Below are 19168 nucleotides of genomic sequence, written 5' to 3'. Positions count from 1 at the left end.
ACTTACCTTAGTGGAATAAAGAGAATCCCATTAATCGTGTTTAGCAGCTCTAGTACACTGGACATGCTTGGAGCAGTGAACTGAAACGAAAAAGATAAGAGACTATTATGGTTTTATTAAAGAAGCATGGTCTACAAGTCAGAATAAATAGTATTCAGTGGCTTTTCATCTTGAATCTGGTAACAACAAGATACCATTGAAGCCCAGAAGTTTACATTTTGCAACTAAAAGGATGCATAACAAACTTAGCCTGCCCAAAATCTCCCGTTGGTTTACAACGTATATATTGTACACAAAAAGAGACCTTTGCAGACATTAAAAGGTTCATTATCAGCAACATTGGTTCTCCAAGGTTAGTATAGTCAACTAATTCATATAGTTGTTAAAGCATCTGGCAGCCAGGGTGTAGATAGCAGGAAGACATACAATACTGTTCATACGTTGGCTCCAGTGTTGCACAGGGACCTGCTGGACTATTTAGACTGCAGCTTGTGGAATCAACTGGTGGGACATGGGTGGGGGCGGGGGGAGGGCACAGAAAGTGAACGCAATGTGGGGAACCCCAGCTTGCTGGTAACACCTTGAAAGGAATAAGTTACTTACCTGTAACTCTGATACTCCAGCATTGGTATCTTTCATAGATTTACAGGCTGTGAATATTCCCTGTCGTCAGTCTGGGAATCCTCAGTAACAGAGGAGTTTACACTTCCTATTGGCTGTCACTGAAAGTTTTCAGTCGGAACACCTCCCTTAGCCCCTCCCCTGTCGGCCATCTTCAGATTTTGGCAAGCACATGAGAGTGACAGTAAGAGCCAAAAAACGAGCCATGCAGGATAGGTGGGAGGGTTGCATGTGAATCAGTGAAATATACCAATAATGTAGAACCGGAGTTACAGGTAAGTAACTTATTGCTTCTCCAGCATTGTATCCTTCATAGATTCACATGCGGTGAATAGATTACAAAAGCAGTATTATAACAATACACCTGGGCGGAGGCAAGCTCCCAGCATAACTTAACACTGGAGACCTACTAACCTCACCCAAAAGGGTTCTGCAGAACCGACTGGTTGACTCTAGACTCTTCTGCAGAATCTCTGTCGACACAGTAGACCCTGGTGAATGTATGCACCGATCTCCAGGTGGTTGCACAGATGATGACAGGCAGTGGGATTCTGGAGAGAAAAGCAGTAGTTGCAGCCACTGCTCTGGTGGAGTGTGCCCGGGGCCTGCTGGGAAGTGGCCTGCCGGCCTGTTGATGGCAGAAAGAGATGCAGGTTGCGAAATTGTGAAATTGAGGACTTGGAGAGAGCCTTCCCAGCCCTCAAAGGTCCAAATGAAACAAACAGCTGATCCGTTGTACGGAAAGACTTATTAAGTAGTACTTGAGGGCGTGCATGACATCCAGCGTGTGCAGGGTTCGCACCGCTGGAGACATCGCTGTGCCAAAAAATATTGGCAGAACCACCTGCTGATTAGGACGAAAGAGGATGGCACCTTTGGCATAAAGGTTGGGTTAGTACGCAGAATAGCCTTGTCCTGGTAAACGTCAAGCAGGGCGGTTTTGATGAAAACGCCTTGCTCTCACCTACTCGCCTGACCGATGTGATGACCACCAATAACGCAGTTTTCCAGGAAAGGTGTTTAATGGATGCTTGGTGCATAGACTCGAAGGGTGGCCTCATGAGCCTTGCAAGCAGCACATTTAGCTCCCATGCCGGAGCAGCACTACAGACAGGTGGAAAGGATCGGAACAGCCCACGCAGGAACTCCTTCACCAGCCGATGGGATCACAGGGATGGCACCCCTGCGAAGCGGTTGTACCTGGAGATTGCCACCAGGTGCACCTGAATGGAAGAATGTATCAAGCCAGACTGGGCTAGGGAGAACAGATAAGGCAACAGGTCTTGTGCCAAATGATTTCAGGCCGCAGAGTTGAAAACATTTCAACTTGCTTTTGTAGCACTTCAAGGTGGACAGAGCTCTTGCTCGGACTAGGACCTCCTGGCAATATTGCTTAAGGGACTGAGCCCCAAATTCTAAAAACACAGGAGCCAGGCCGTCAGATTGAGAGAGGCCGGGTCGTGGTGCAGCACCGCCCCCTGGTTGCTGGACAGGAGCAATGGGTGTGGGTACAGCCTGATCAGTGCCACTAACGAGAGGGCAAGGAGGTTGGAGTACCAAAATTGTCTCAGCCACGCAGGTGCCACTAATATCAGTTTGTACCGATACAGTCTGAAGGTGTGTAGAACTCGAGCCACCAGAGGAATCCGGGGAAATGCATACAGAAATGTCCCCTCCCATGGAAACACAAAGGCGTCCCCCAGGCTCTCTTGATGGGGGAAGCGGCTGGGAAAGGTCTGCAGATTTCTGGAGTGTTCTCCGTCTGAAACAACAGGTGAAGCTGATCGTCGTGCAGCTCCGACTCGGGACAACCACGTACCTCCCTGCTGAGCGAGTCCGCCAGAGTGTTCGGAATCCCCAGTAGATGAAGGGGGATGAGAAACATGGTGTGCTGTAGAGCCCAGTGCCACAGAGCTTGGACCTCCCTGGAAAGGTGCTGTTGCGAACCCCTGTAGGACTGGGACTCATTTCTGTATTGGACCCCTGATGAGTATGGAGTCTTATAAGAGGACGACTGGTGTGCTGATTGGTTATCCTGCAAATTCCTGCCATAGCACTCTTTGCCAGAACAAAAGGAGTGGCGCCTTTACAAATGCCCTATCATATCATATATATCATTTGCTGCAGGGTACCTGTGAGGAAGGCATGGTATCGAGCAGTAGACAGACACAATGGATACAAGTTTCAAAAACCTTTATTTACAAATATGTTTGGGATGGTAGAATTCCTAACTGGTCCTAACTCTAAAACGGGAGTAATCTCGACCATTAAATAACAAATTAGTCCAAGGCAATCTGGTCAATAATAAAAAGCACTATACTAAAAAAAATAATCTTACCTTCCTTCTCAAGATAACAAATGTGTTAAGGGAATACAAAAAGGGGAATAGTGTGTCAAAAAGAAATGTCAGAATGGCTTCAGGACCAACTCCTTTCCCCAGGTTCAACCACACGGGCTTTAGAGAGTTTCTTAATAAACAAAAGATAGGTGGATGGCACAGTTCTATCAGCCCTGCACAATTTGGGTTACTGGTACAGTTCAACAGTTCAATTGTAGGCTTTCAATTTCTGCTAGTTCAATCACTTCCTTAGACTTCACGTGCTTTGTCATCAATACTCCGTTCATATGCTCTCAATTTCTCACAATTCTGCACAGGCTTCCCTCTGCCGGGCTTGAGTCTGTCTTGTTCTTCCTGGGGGTTCTCCCTTCCCCGCTGCATGACTACTTCAACTTCTCTTTCAATATTCATTCAATTCACAATCCATACTCATCTTGTGACAACAATACTTCTTGGTACTTCTAATTCTCGCTCTCTTTAGTCTGCCCTCTTGGCCTGTTCAAAAGTTCATATGTAATACCTCTGGGTATTTCTTTTCCCACATTGCCTCTATACTTCTTTTGTCTTTTATTCATCACCAATACATCCTGGTATTTCTTTCTCACCAATGCTTCCTGCTACTTATAGTTCTTCTATTTTACTTTTGCCCTCTTCGCATATTTCACATCTTCTCTTGCAACACCAATGCTTCTTGGTACTTGTGGTTCTTATGCTATTTCACTTGCCTTCTTGGCCTTTTAGTTCTTATATTTTACTTTGGCCCTCGTGGCATATTTCACAATTCACATATTTCATTGTCCTCTTATTTAACTTTCTTTCCTTTGATCTCTGCTTGTAATATCTTTCTAAAATTCATAACATTTCACAGAGACTTTTGAATGTTCGACTTCCTCTTGCAGGACCACTCTGCTACTTTGTATGCTTTTCTTTTAACATTTGCTCTTTTCATTCGCGTTTTATCGGCACACATGCAACCATCAACTTTCAAATCACAGCCATTTTCCCTTTAAAATCAACTGGACTTTTGTTGCCCTCTGTAACTCACTGGTTGTGTTAAACGAATGTCTCATCTTTTTCTCACAGCTCAAGGCTGTTACCAATGGCTCCTCTGCTCCTCCTCAACTCTGCCGTTCACCCGTGATTGTCGCGGGCTCTTTCCTGCTACCTTGAAGGTTTCTTTCCTTCGCTCGCCTCTGCTTTTAGAACACTTGCAGGTTCCTGAAAGCTTGGAAATCTTGCCTGGCTTTCTCTCGATACTCACAATAGTTGATCAGCCCGTTGGCCTTGCAACTCCCACAGCCCGATTTGCATCAGCCTCGGAAGAGAGCTGTTCCTTCTCGTACCCAGTCACAGTGTTTCTGTGTGCACCACCTTTTATTTTCACAGGGAGTCTTTATAAGTGGCAGTGTACATTATTAGAGCTACGTGCCTGACTCTGCCTGGCCTCATTACATGGACAGGGCCCATGCAAGCTAGGGGAGGTAATCCTTCTGACATCATTCCTCATCATCCTTGGTACAGTACATTAGTCAAGACAAGGTGGGAAGGAACTATGGGAGTTGTAGTTTCCCAAAAACAGGGATGGGGTTGAATGGGTTGTGAAAAAAGGGGGATACTATGTCTCACCAATGGGTGCTTCTCCCCCTCTCCCCGAGGATCCCCTACCCAGGGGATCTTGTGATCCTCCCTAGCTTGTCCACCCCCAGGGTCAGGATCCAAAAGCGATGGCCTTTCCCTGGCCACCAGAGTACGGGATTCCCGGGGACTAGGTTGTGCAGCACCCTCTGGTTTTTCACAGTGCCCAAGGAGCAAGCAGTTTCAGTGTCCGTTTTGATGGACTGCATGGCCTCATCCACCTTTTTTCAAAAGAGGGCAGATCCGTCAAAGGGCATATCAACGACTCTGGACTGGACATCATGTCTAAAGTCTGTGGCCTTCAGCCAACCCTGTCTGCGTAGAACCGCTCCATTCCCTAGCTGACAAAACCCAGTATCTGCAATGTTCACTGAGACCGGGATGCACGGTCTGACGGCAATTCACCCTCATGGAAGATGTTCATGGCCTCCGGTTTCTTGTCTTCAGGAAAAGACTCTAGCAGGGGACCCATTTTGTACCATTAATAACTCCTGCCAGTCTGGGCTGGTGCCTCAAGAATTGAAGACTGCTACGGTGATTCCTCTCTTGAAGAAACCCTCCCTTGACACCGCCACTCTGTCTAATTGTCGTCCTATTTCTCTTCTTCCTTTTCTTTCTAAACTTCTAGAATCACTGTGAACTGGATGGACCCCAGCCGGCCCATAAGAATGATAGTCTCCAAACAGCCCTTATACTCTTGCATCAAATAATAATGACAACTCAATGGTTTGGCAAAGGGAGTCCGTTTAATGACAAGTACAGAAAATGGGGCGTTCAATGAACATCAGCAACTGTCGATCTTCCTTCTCGCTTCAACTCCAACTCATTTCAGAAAAACAACATCATTTATACCAAAAACTCATCATCATTGACGTGTAATCTTAAAAACCTAGCATGCAACTCGATTGGTTATAGGAAGGTAACTTTAATATAGGTACTATATCTGTATATGATAATGAGGAGAGGGGATTGGATAATAATGTCAGGTGGGGAAACTAAGCCCTTCCTTCAAACTGTCCACTTTAAACGTCACAAAACGTACAACGTCCTATTGGACCCTAGATTACATGGTCCACTATGATTGGGTTGGCACTGAGCCCACACATACTTTTCCACTTGCGCTTAGCAGCATGCAGAATAATGAGGCCAGGTGCATGACGTAAGTCTATACCCCAGCTTCCCTCCAATTTATGTTACAGCCATTCATCACCTTAGTGGCTGTGTGTCAATTACTGCCTTGTAGTTTGGCCTTGAGTCTGCCTCTTGGTCTGAGAAAGTTAAGGAGGATGGATACGATAAGGCTCCATGCGTAGGTGTGAAAGTCTCATCCCTTTTGGCTTGCCGTGACTAGGACACTTTGAAATAGGCCTCTTCTTCGTGTAATTTCGGGTATTTGATTTACTTCTGTCAGTCGTTTACCATCTGCGGCTTATTTCGACCTTGCTGAACAGGAGACTCTTGTTATTCTTCTCTTAAATCGTAGGCATTGCTAGTCTATTCCAGTCTGACACGACCTTGGCTTCCTTGCATGGTTACCTTCAGCAGGATTTCTCTCCGTCTTTAATTCTTGAATTGTTAGCTGAGGCCCTATCCTCTTGAGACCTTTAGTAACCTCGATTCGATTCTGCTCATGTACGTAGTGGATTTTCGCTCATCAATAAAGTGCTTTTGAGGTAGATATGTATAGTTGGCGCTTGCCGCAATCTATTTTACTATTAAGCATAAGCAAGCTTTCACAATTTCTTTGCTTCTTGCGGTTCCCTGCATATGTACACGTTTAAACTGGCTTAATGTCTTCATCGTGCATATGGCATACGTTTCTTTATCTTGAAATCACCTGTTTCACCTTAGGCCCAAGATGTAATTTATCCATGGCATTTCATCTCTTTATCAGCATTCTTGGGTCATCATATACCCTCTCTGTGTGTCAGTCCGATCTCTCTTGACGTCACCAGTCATCTTCTTTTAGTATCTTCTTGGCTTCTTCAGGTATTCCATTCTGACAAACGCCCCTTTGTCGTGTCTGGAGGTATGGATTTCTCAGTGGGTACCTTGCTGTCCAGGTTTGCTTAGGTGCCGGTACTTCAATAGGTGCTGTTCTTCCGATAGGCACTGGGCAGAGCCCAACTGCGGCTCTCTGCTGGTTTATCTGTTCTTCATACGTCACATATTTTGGTGCGAAAGTTCCTGGCACTTCGAAGGGGTGGCTGGGGTGCGGCTGATACTTGGCACTTCCTCTTCACCCCCCCCTGGGTGATTCATCAACCACTCTTACTTCTTTCATTGCATTCACTTCTCCGTCAACCTCTGGATCTGGACATCTAGATCTGCAGAAATGTTCATTTGGAGTCCATATTTTTATCACTCCCTTTAAACATCCTGCTGTTCTTACGTGTTCATCTTTGTTACATGTCATAAATTGACATTCTCCACTTGGATTGCAATAGATCCATTTTCCCACATATTTTCTATGTTTCTTCGGATGTCGAAACTTTGTTCCTTCTGGTGCATAACTGCTGGCCTTCACAAAGTCTCTTATTTCTTCATCAGTCAGGTCTTTGGGCTTCCCTCCTGACTCGACGTCAATCATTATTTTCATCCCTATGGCCTTTTTCGCAGTTTTCTGGCACTGAGAGATTATTATCTTGATAACACAACTCTTCCTTGATTGCTCTGAATCCCTTTATCGTTGTGTTGATGGGCTGCAGTAATTCCCATCTGGTTATCTGCAACCATTTAGTATTTACTCCAATCTGAACTCTTGGCATCAGGATTGTTGTGAACAATGATGAGGTCAAGCTGAACAGCCTGTGTTCATATGGGATTGCATGAAAGGCTTCTTCTGATTTGGCAGAGAAGTAATTCTCTCTCTTCATTTGGCGCATCGGTTCCACAGCTCTCTTCTTCCTCATGTGAGCATCTGCTTTCGGGAAACTGTCAATATTCAGGTCACCTTTTGGAATCACCAATGCTGGAACATGGACATTCACCAATGTGCATATACCTCCCCAATTCTTTGGCAACCTAATATATGCTTTGGATCCACATGCCCAATAATGATCCATGAACACTGCAGTACCATGTGCCATTCCTGTGGCATCGAAGATTCGTCCACAGTTCTGATTTTCTCCCATTTTTCTTGTACCTTTGTTCCTGAAGCACAGTTTGGCATTCTCCAATGGCACTATCTGTAGGGGTCCTCCTCTGTCTTCGACCCTTGTAAGCAGTCTGGCCAGTCTCGGCCATAGTGGTTTGCATATCCTCTGTGCATTTTCAATGGTTTACTTATAGTGTGCACTACTCCTTTCTCCCATCCGTCTGGTGAAAGCACTGTTCCCCAGATTTGCATTTGGCCTCTGTTCTTCCATCTTTGCATATCCTCCAGATATTTCCCTTGGACGTTCAGTTTCTTGTTTGTTTCCCTTCTGATCTCCGCTCCTTTAACTCCAGGCTTTTCATATCTTATTACAATGTTCTTTGTTTTGCCATTGTTTCTTTATGATTTATGATCGTCCATATTGATTCTGCCAGTAGCTCAGCACTTGATCGTCTTGCAGGATTTAAGCTTTACCTCTTCATCATTGGGTCAGGCGTGCTTGTCAGTGCCGTCTGTTTGTTCATTCTCTAAAGTCTTGCGTCTCTTTAAAAGTTCAGCTTTCTCCATCTGTCTCTCAACTTCTCTTGGTGTGGAACTTCTCATCATTGTTTGTCCAAGCTTTCCCCATTCTCTGGAATGTGATTCTGAACTTCTTGACACTAGACCAGGTGTGTATGTGCTCATTATTTCTGTATGTGTACCTTCCCTCACCCCTTCCTCGGGTTTACTTTGCCGACCCTGTCTCTGGCGTTGCAATTCATTTGTTACCCCAAATTTCATGCGTGTGTCATTTTTTTATCACATCCATCTCAAGTTGGGTCGCAGCAGGTCTTGAAGCCAGACCACAGAGTCAGAGGGGTCGAAGAAAAAGACATCTCCACAATGATAACACACAAGGCGTGCCGAGTTTCACGAAGCAACACGTTCGCGGAAAAAACGGAACTGAGGCTACGTGCACCGTGCATCCTATTACAACATCCAGTGACGTCACCCTCGACGGAGGCCTTCGAGGGACATCGACCCGACATCGACGCATGACGCCCTCTGCTGAAAAAGTTTCCGAAGTGCACAGCTGTGGACATTACATGTTGGAGGACACAATCCATTTGAAAAAAGGCCTATGGGGTGGTAGAATATCAGCCCCTCCCAGATCGAATACATCCCGAAAACCCTCATATTCTCTTGGAAGGATTGTGTTGACAACTGGTCCAATTGTAGGGGCCGTGTCCAGGAGAGCACAACTAGGATTCATGGACTCCGCGCCAGGGCCCAAACAGGTGTCCTCACAATACCCCGAAAGGAATTGGATGTCCCCAGTCTGCCAATCAATCGTCGGGTTATGTAGTTTCAACCATGGCAAGCCAAGAATAAGTCTGAATTGCGGGGCTGCAATTAAGTCAAAGGAGATGTTTTCCTTATGACTGCAGTTAGTGGTCATAACCAAAATCGCTGTGTGTTTGGTCACTAACGCGGACAACAGACTGGCTCCATCAACGGCTTTCACCATTTCCAGGCATGCCTTTGGAACGGTAGGTAACCCCAGCTCTCAGGCAAACTGCTTGTCAACAAAGCTACAGGTAGCCCCCGAATCCAATAATGCCATGGCATCCCGTTAAAAACCACGGGCAGACTCAAACACAACCGGTACACAGTAAGGAACGGATCTAAAGGAGTCGGAAGGCAGACAGCCCAGCAACTGGACTCCATCTATTGCCAGGGTTTGGTGTTTCCCCGTTTCTTGGGACAAGATCGCAACAAGTGGTGTGATGAGCCACAATAGAAACACAGACCGTTCTTCCTGTGCTCCCTAATTTCAGGTGACAACGGGCCCCAAACGGCCCCATTCTGCATCTGTTCAGAAGACCCAGAGGTAGGTGCAGGTGAGGTAAAAGCAACCCCCTTTCCTTTCCGCCCTTCTTGAATCTATCTGTAACACTAGATCCAGGAGTTCTGGGAATGCCGTAGGTAGGACAGGTACTGGAACCAGCGTGTCCTTTAACGGATCGGACAGCCCTTTGTAGAATAAAGAGGCTTTCTTTTCGTCTGGCCACCCGGTGTCAGCCACCAATTGGTTACATTTGCACAGATAAGAAAGGAGTTGCTTATCCCCCTGCTGCAATCCCAATAATTCCAGGTCTGTGGCCTGTGTCACATAACGCGTGTCAAAGACACGACTCATGTCATCTATCAAAGCGTCACAATTGTAGAGCAAGTGACTACCCTCTTCCAATAGCATATTTACCCAAGCGGCGGCAGTACCGCCTAAGTGGGACAACAAGAATGCAGCCTTGGCCGTTGCATCTGGGAATGAAACAGGTCTACACAAAAAGTGCAATCTACACTGATTCAAGAATGTCTGATAGGACTTGGGGTCCACTTTAAACCGCTCAGGAGGGGCCAACGGAAATTGAGCCGTCATGTAAACAAGCCCAGAATTCTGCAGTGGTGGAAGAGAACCAGAACCAGAGGCCGAGACCTGTGGCAGCGCCTCAGCACCGGAGGGTCGTAGCCCTGCCTGCAGTTCATCAATGCAGCGTTGTGTAGCAGCATGAGGCAGACATGTCACTACGCAACTCAGCCACCAGCCAAGGGCTCATTAGCCTCCATGGTCAGGGTTCTGAATATGTCAAAGCTCTCCGTTAGGTATGCAGAAGTCAAGGGTTTGACCCATTGTGTAGGAGAGGAGTTCTTCCCACCAATGTACCACTCTGGTTGCAGTAATCTGACAAACAGAGGAGTCTATTAGTTGAAAGACAGGATGCGTCACGAGACACTGATGGCTGTAAAGGAAAACAAGAGTAATCAACATGCAGCTGGAAATAACACTGTAGATTCCACTCTCACAGAGTTGTACGGAACTGACCTGTGTGTTTCAGACAACAATCATATAAGACAGCAGATCAGTTCAACAGTGGATGCTCGGTAAGGTCACTGGCAGGGTTTCTCTGTAAGGAGAGAACCAAATTGGTGAGAACAAGCATAGGCAAGATTTGCAGAGAGACCCAAACCAGATGAGAACAACTATAGGCAGGATTACATAGAACCACAGGACAATAAGCTTACTGTGTAGTGGTCCTGTCTGCTCAATGTCAAGCAATCAGAAGTTCATGGAAGTAAAAGCAAAGTCCGTAAGTTCAGTTGCAGCAGATCGAAATGAAAGCCCTGCCTCGACGGCACAAGGACGCCTAAAGGTGAAGTACACTCAGGCAGTCTCTAGTCCGTGTACTTAATATGGAACAAGGAAGTCTGTGTAAACAAAGTTCCAGGGAATATCCAATAACAATCCTTAAACGGTCCGGTATGCAGGAGGTGAAGTACAGAACGTGAAAAGAAGGGTATCAGGTGATAAAATCAGGGCAAAATAGTTGCGGTTAAAAATAACCCAGTAAAAGTGTGCCCCAATTATACCATGTAAGGGGAGCGGGGGTGTCCCCTGCTCCCCTTAAATGGTATAATGGGTCCAGAGGTTGCAGGGGTGTCCTCTGCATGTTTTACATGGATTGCGGCGCAAAAACCACTGCATTTTTGCTGCAATATTTTGTTACCACAGCAACCAAAAGAAGGCGAACCGTGGACAATCCGGTTCGTAGCAGGATGGCGGTCTGAGTCAGAGAAGGGCAGGCACAAGAGAAGTCAAGGAGCGTGCAAACAGTCGTTACCGTAGATCCAACAAAACAAAGGGCAAGGCAAGTCGAGGTCAGGAAATGCAAAAAAACGTAGTCGGTATATGAGCAAGAATTTCTCAAGAGACGAAGCAAAGCCACCGATTCAAATTCAGAGGCGCCGGTGAGCTAACAGTCATGTGACTTCGGCCCGGGTCTCTCCGCACAGTAGGCGGGTTTCTGTGAGAGTGCAGAGGACGCCAGTGTTGCCATGACAACTTCCAAGCCCCACGTAACAGAGTTCTAGGCATGCCTGGTGATCTCCCATTTCACAGTGATGAACCCCTTGGAGAGTCGGATGACACTCTGAATTGAGCCCCGGATGACGCTGTGAAGGAAGCCCCTTCCAGCTGCGTATCAATGGTCTGTTAAACCCAGTCTTGGTACTAGTAACATGCAGGTAACAGGATGGAATCCTGACAGCATCCTCCCTCGAAGGGGCCCCCACCCTCCTAGAGGACCAGAAGCACGCCAACAGGACTGAGGCATGGTGTTTTCCCACAGGCTCCCAAGTGCGATCCTCCAGACCATAGCCCTTCCAGTCCACTAAATAATAACGTCTCCAGTTACGTACTTTGGTGTCAAGGATTCTGTTAATCTCATACTCGTCCGAACCCTGTACTTGTACCGGAGGCTGACGAGAAGAAACCCTGGTGGACGGATGGAAGGGTTTCACAAGGGACACGTGAAACACTGGATGCAATTTCCAGGTAGAAGGAAGGTCCAGCTTAATGGTAACCGGGTTGATGACGACTTCGAGCACTGCGTAAGGACCAATGAACCGCGGAAGCAGGGTTCTGCGCCCTGGTATACGGAGATTACATGTGGAGAGCCATACTTGCATGCCCGCCTTGTATGTTGGAGCTGGAGATCGGCGTGCATCAGCAAAGGTTTTAGTAGATTCTTGTGTCTCCAGCAGCTGCTGTCTAACGATCTTGTGTGTTCCGACAGGTCATTGATGGAAGCTAGAGCAGCCAGATTCTTTAATTGACGATCAGGATGGAGAGGCAAAGAACGTGGATGCCAGCCATACAAAACATAGAAGGGAGACATGCGGGTAGCAGTGTGCAAGGAATTGTTGTAGGCAAACTCTGCCATGACTAGAAGCGAGATCCAGGAATTCTGACATTGCAGAGTGAGACAGCGTAAGTATTGTTCCATGGTTGCATTCAGGCACTCAGTTTGTCCATCCGTTTGGGGGTGGTAAGCACTAAAGTATCTTTCATCGATCCCCAAAGCCACCCACAGCGCCTTCCAGAAGCTTGGAATAAACTGAGAACCGTGGTCAGTAATTATGATCGAGGGAAGCCCAAAGAACCGGAAAACATTGCTCAAGAACAGCTCAACAAGAACAGGAGCACTTCGTATACTTCAACATGGTACAAATAAAGCCATTTTAGAGAAATAGTCGACGACGACCCAGATCGTGCCGTAACCATTCACTGGTGGTAGTTCCACAACAAAGTCCATCGAAAGCATTGTCCAAAGGTGGTCGAGCACTGGCATGGGTTGCAGAAGACCAATGGGCATGGTCTGGGTGCCTTTACACTGATCACAAACAGCACAAGAGACCAGATATTTAGAGACGTCCTTGTACATAGAAGGCCACCAACATCACCGTTATAACAGGTCAAGGGTTTTCCTCTTACCAGAGTGTGCGGCAACCGAGGTGTCATGGCACCATTGCATAGCTATATGTCGAGTAGTGCCGTCAGGCAAATATATTTTCCCATGCTTATACGGCAGGGAAATTATACGTTACTCACTGTAGTGACTAACATAATCTTAGTCCTTAGTCCCTTTCCTCCATACTGCAAGGGCGTCCCTTCCAAGGGACGGTAGACAGAACCTTTTTCACCCGAAAAAACCTTCTTCCCCTTTAAATTTAGAGGCACACGGCGGTGCGAACCAGGGAGCATGCGCTGCCCTGACTCCGCCCTGCTGCCTGACTCCGCCCTCCAGCGCCCCACCTTGGTCCCCATTGACGCGCCGACAATAGATTTAACATTGCATAATGACACCAATATTATTAGGAGGGGGGAGGTTAGTGGGACGTATGGAGGAAAGGGGACTAACTAGTCATTGCGGTGAGTAACTTACAATTACTCTTACGTCTTTTGTATCACTTGTGGTACATTTTTATAATTGTGCACAGCAGCTTACGCTGCAGTACAATGAGGTGCATTTTTGTTTTGCCCTGGACTACCACTCATAGGATGTTTGGTTAATCTAGGCATGCTAAAAGGATAAACTGGTGGCAGCAGTGACTTTTACCCACTTTTTCCGCTTTTCATTATGGCCTTACCGTATTTACCACGTTTGGCTACTAACTGTGGCTAGTCTCCAAACATGGCCGTGCCACATGGTTTTCCGCCTGTCCTTTTGCCATCTTGTTCTTTAACCTTCTCCCTGGCCTAAGAGGCCAGGAAAATCCTTATAAGGACTTCCAGTGCCCGGGAAAGCAGAAGCTTTTGGCGGGCTACTGGAGGGCTGTGTGCTTGCTGGCAGAATGTGGGCTGGGTCTGTCTGATCCCAATCCACCAACTGGTTTCGGTGTGTGAGTGGTATGCATGAATGTTCCCGCTAGTGGTTCTGATTGGACCACTGCTGGGGTGTGTGCGTGGGCTAGTCCTGCTATTGGCTATTGAGGGCAGCAGCTCCTACCTGGCTTTTAGGATAAGAGGAGGAACCCTGCACCCATTCTTCAGAGATCCTGGAGAAACCTGAAGGAGCCAAGTTTCCTGTCCAGCTGTGAGATCCGTGAAGCAACCAGAGGCCTGACTAAAGGAGGTCTGGCAACCAACTACTTCTGCTGTCCTGGAGAATCCCTGTCTTGCTAGTGATCTTTATAAATCCTGCGAAGTAGCTGCAACCCTTGGAGTCGAGGGACCATCACCATCCATTCCCGGCGTCTGTTCGGTGCCCTGCCAAAGGAATTATAATTATTCGGAAGTGCCCTGGAACCGTCCTGTGGCTGACCAGCTTAGTTTCTGGGCTACTGTGCTGCCAGGCGTCACCGTACCGAGTTTCCACCTGAAACTTGGGGGATCCTCGGCTGGCCCTACGAAACTACCTACTGCGAGATTTCGGTGTCCTAGCACTGAGGGGACCCGAGATAGGAGGCAAAGGCTGACAGCGGCTGCTGAGTCCTTTTGCATCGCTGTGCTACAGTGACCACTGTCCAAAATATCTTACCTGACCCGAGTCCAGTCCTGAGAGGAGTCCTGCATTGAGTTTTGCTGCATTCTTCAATCGAGAGCCCTTGCAACAGTGAAAGACTCCAAACGGAGATCAGCTCGAATCTGCAACCCCTGTGAATTGAGGACTGTGACTTACGGCTGGAAAAGCAACGTCGGACACTCTTCCATTGTTCTGCCAAGTCCGGGGAAGAATCAGGATACGGGGGGTAAGTTACAGAGTTTCTAACACCCCTACACTCTTATTATAAGTCAATGGGTTTATAATAAAGCTGAATTCTAACACCTTTGGCTTTGCCAGCACTTGCTTGCGCAAGACATCCAACTGTTGGGGCTACTTTTGGGCATTAGTCTAACTTGAACCGTAACCCTAAGAACCCTTCACTGGACACCAGAGACCCTACCTGCATTTTTTGTCTGCTTCATACCTTCTGTGGAACTTTTACCTGAACTATTGGGCAAAAGGCCCCAGACAACTTAGGGCTGGTCAATTTGAGTTAGGGATCATCTCTGTGGACTATAAGTGCATAATACTATTCTAAGCTTTCCTTTGGAAGAGTTTCTGATGTGTATTATGCTCTATAACAAAGTGAATATATATATATGTATTTAGTTTGATAGTGTTGTGTGATAACTACCTGCTAGTAGTCATTTTTCTATGGTGTGTTTTGGCCATAAATAAATAACTGTATTTTTATACATCCTGCCTAAGTGTAATCTGTGAACCCCATTGTGTGACCTCATTGTGGATCCCTTACAAGCTCACCACCTCTGAAGAACTTAGCCTAGACCGCCTGTCACTGCTACATAAACTGGTTTGGCTACAGCTTCCCAGAGTTGTTCCTGTCACAATATAGGCTGGACTTCTATACATCTGTCCGCAAGAGTATAGAAAATCAGTCCCAACAATGATGCCTGAGCTAGGAAGTACATCCCATGGGAGGCGAGAGAGAGAGAGGGACGCCTTTAGTGACACTTCCCAAACCCCTTTTTCAGCCGGTGCCTTTTGATCCAACAATGACATGCCTCTGTCCTGATACTTTTCAATCAGCACCTTCTCTTTATTTGCCAATAAATCCCTTGAAATGTCCTCGAGAGTTATTCAGACCATTCGTGACACGTAGTGTCATTGTGGGATCATCAAGGCGGGTTCATCAATGCAGCCAGGGCTTGGGGGAGCTGAGAGCTACCTCACAGGCGTGAAGTGACATGCTGAAAAGTTGCATGGAGTCCTTGTTTCACCACCAGTACCGAGGCTAAAACTGCGGGGGCTGTGGTGTAAACCTATAACCTTTCTGCCAAAAGTTTCATACTGTGCTAAGCTAGACGTGCTGGTGGGAATGATACAAGCACGAGTGCCACAGTAGAGTCCTCTCAGTCCGAGGGAGACTTTCAGGAGCGGGGATGGCGCTTTCCAGAGGACTTGGAAGAATACTTTTTTGAGGATTAACTAGGAGAGCGGGACGTCAACTGAGCTTCATCTTCTTGCCTTTTTCACACTCTTCCCTGGAGTGTGAATGTCCATATTTTCAGCTTTATGGGTGAAGTGGAATTTGTCCTTCGACGCTTAAGTGTTTGAGAAAGCCAGAAAAGTGTCGGAAGAGCTTTGCGGCACATTATCTCAAGGACTTTTGATACATGGAATGCAAGGATCCACACTCCTCAGTGTCGTAGTCGTAGTCTGGATGCAAGCAGTATAGGCAGCACTTGTGTGGGGTTAGACACCGACATGAGTTACCAGTAGCCTTTGCTGTGCTTAAAGCCCGAGACATTCGGAACAGACATAATGTATACAGATGTATGTGTTATTAGCTGTCATGTATTTCCGAAGTAATATTTGTATTTTTGTTGTATTTTCATAGTGCTTAACACCGAAGTGCTGTACAGGAAATCAAATGGTAGAATAAAAGAGTACATGAAAACCAAACAGATCAAATGGAAAGAATATATTCTTTCAGACACGATGTAACCCCTAAAGTGCTATGGATGAGTATGCTTGTCCTTTTGCAAAGACTTGATTAAAGCTCAGCAATTAAGCGGTTAAAGAGAAACAGGGAAGATTAAGTTTGCAGGGAAAGAGGGAGAGAAGAACAAGCTAAAGTAAGAAGAGGCACAGGTAGGGACTTGGTGTGGACTGTACAAGGAGGAGAATAGAACGAGATTAAAGGAGAGATGAGGAGGTGCAACACTGTGACAATACAAAGAAAATTGAAAATACATGACCTTCAAAGGATAGCCATCGTAATGAGTGTAAGACAAGGAGATAGGGAGAGAGTATACAGAACACAAATAGAGGAACGAAAGATAGAGCGAAGAGGGGCAAGCTGATAAGCAGGGAGACCAAGAAGATGACTAGAGCACGAGAACAAACATGAGAAGACTAAATAAGAGATAGGAAGATTAGAGGCATCGAAGGTGAGGTACCGGCTGGTCTTGCGCATGTTGAAAAGTTGAAAGTGGAAAGAAAAAGAAATAGAAGAAATGAGAAGGTGAAGGAGATAGAGGTGCTGAAGATTACAATCCAAAGGGGAGGCAGGAAGAAATGAAATAAGTGGAGGGGGAAGAGGAGGAGTAATAGTAGAGGTGGAAAAGTGTTGCGAGTGCAAAGAAAAAAGGAACTGAGATCAAGGGTGCAGCCAGCTCCATGTATCCTACACCTTATGTCACATCTAGTGGAACAGGATCCAATGACCCAAAAGGTAACAGTTGCAGACTCCATGTGCTCCCTTGTTGCTGAAAGGTTTTCAGAAGTCAGACTGACATCTGAAGAATATTTATAAAATGAGGAATCGTTGAGAAGGAATCAATTAGAAATGATAATCATTTTCAATGTTTTCGTTGGAATCATTTAATAAATGAATTGATCTATAATTTCACCTCCCGTTTAACACATTGTCTTCCCTCCACAGGGGCATGCAGAGGTTTAAAGTCAAATTACACAATAAACCTAAAGCATCTTTACAATGATTACAACACTTCTCACTTTATTGTTCCATTGGAACTTATTATAATCCGCATTTCAAGAGGAAATCGATGATCCCTCTACATGCCAATTTTTGTTATTTCTAGTATCTAAACTAATGAAAGTGAAAAATAAACAAAGACCTTCTATTGTTTACAAGTAATCGACAACCTCTGTTCATCTGGGACCAACTTGGGTCCTTCTTTTGCTCTATCTCACTCTCTACCTGTGGTGTTCCCCAAGGGTCTAACCTCTCTCCCTGGCTTTTCAACTAATACCTGGCACCCCACGCACACCGTATTGCTGCTCTCTGCTCCAACTTTCAGTGTTATGCAGATGACACTCAGCTCGTTTTCAGGCTCCCCTCTCCACCTCTTCTCCCTGTCTCATCTCTGACTGACTGTATGCAATCCAGGAGTGGTGGGCCACCAACGACCTCTGCCTTAATGCCAGTAAGACACAGATCTTTCTCATCGGCACTCCTGAACTCTCCTTTCATGCCACTCTCTGGCTGGCCTCCCTCTTCCTGCCCCCACTTGCGAGGCTTAGAACCTCAGGGTCATCTTTGACTACACACTTTCATTTTCTCCTCACATCTCCGACGTCTCTAAGAAGTCAAACTACCAAATGCACCTCCTCAGAGGTATTCTTCCTTTCTTCTCCTGCCCCCAGAAGCTCAGTTTCTGGAGCTCTGGTTCTCTCTAAACTGGACTACTGCAACAGCCTCTTTCCAAATTTGCCTGCTTCTACTCTCTGCCCTCTGCAACTCATCCAGAACAGGACTGCAAGACTTGTCCTTCACCTCAAGCCCAGGGATCATATCTCTCCAGCCCTGAAATCTCTTCACTTGCTCCCAGTGCAATGATCAAGTTCAAGACCCTCTGTATTGTCCACAAGGACTTCTGGGGCCTGGGGCTGCAATAGCTTCAACTGTCCCTTCCTAAATACCTTCTTACTCGAGCTCTTCAATCCTGCATCTCCAACTCCCTCAGGGTCAGTCGCTTCTCCAAGCAGCGAGTTGGTGGTAGATCTCTTTCTTCGGCTGGGGCCTCCCTCTGGAACAGCCGCCCTGCCTCTCTAAAACTTGAGGAGAACCATCTTCGGTTCTGGAAGCATCCCAAGACCTTCGTCTTTGCTTCTGCCTTCACTCTTCCCCTCCCCTGTTGATCTCCGTCTGTTACTGCACTGGGAAGCTGGCTACGCTCTGACTTCGGGCCCTGATCCCTGCCCATCCAGCTGCATACCCGCACTGCCTCCTGGCAACCCCTGCCCTTGGGTCTGTATCTGCAACCATACAGTCCCCTTACCTCCACTTATTGACACTGGTTGTCTGCGCTTAATGCTCGCACTTGCCTCCCAGTGGCCGCACTACTTGCTGCTGTTTGTTCCAGTGTTCAGCACTTTCCACTTCTCACCTGCCCCTTGCACTTCCCCCTCCCCTGCACTTGCACGTTCTCAACGTCACTGGGCCTAGTAAGATCATTGTGTTGTCCTCCCTTGCCTCCTCACGCCTTGAAACACTTGTGAATAGGCGCGCTATAAATAAAATATCATATCCAATATTTTTAAGCAAAGTTAATGTATACACATCTCATAAAGATGTGCAATAAAATCAGTTAAAAATGTTTAGAAAACTGACAACAGGCAGCACACCCA

General features: G+C 46.6%; 1 protein-coding gene across 1 annotated transcript in view; it reads right to left on the bottom strand.

Annotated features, from left to right (window-relative positions):
* The window catches only part of LOC138488233 (clustered mitochondria protein homolog), a 189785-nt gene that overhangs the window by 61497 nt on the left and 109120 nt on the right, over positions 1 to 19168 (bottom strand). The window contains exon 4 of the mRNA XM_069615066.1: positions 7 to 80. Coding sequence (XP_069471167.1) covers positions 7 to 80 — 74 coding nt within the window. The remainder of the gene's footprint in view (positions 1 to 6; positions 81 to 19168) is intronic.

Source organism: Ambystoma mexicanum, chromosome 9 (genome assembly GCF_040938575.1).
Source record: "Ambystoma mexicanum isolate Mex_15411 chromosome 9, UKY_AmexF1_1, whole genome shotgun sequence".
In the NCBI taxonomy this organism is placed as follows: Eukaryota; Metazoa; Chordata; class Amphibia; order Caudata; family Ambystomatidae; genus Ambystoma; species Ambystoma mexicanum.
Note: the sequence above shows the minus strand (reverse complement) of the source record. Positions and strands in the feature narration are given on the sequence as shown.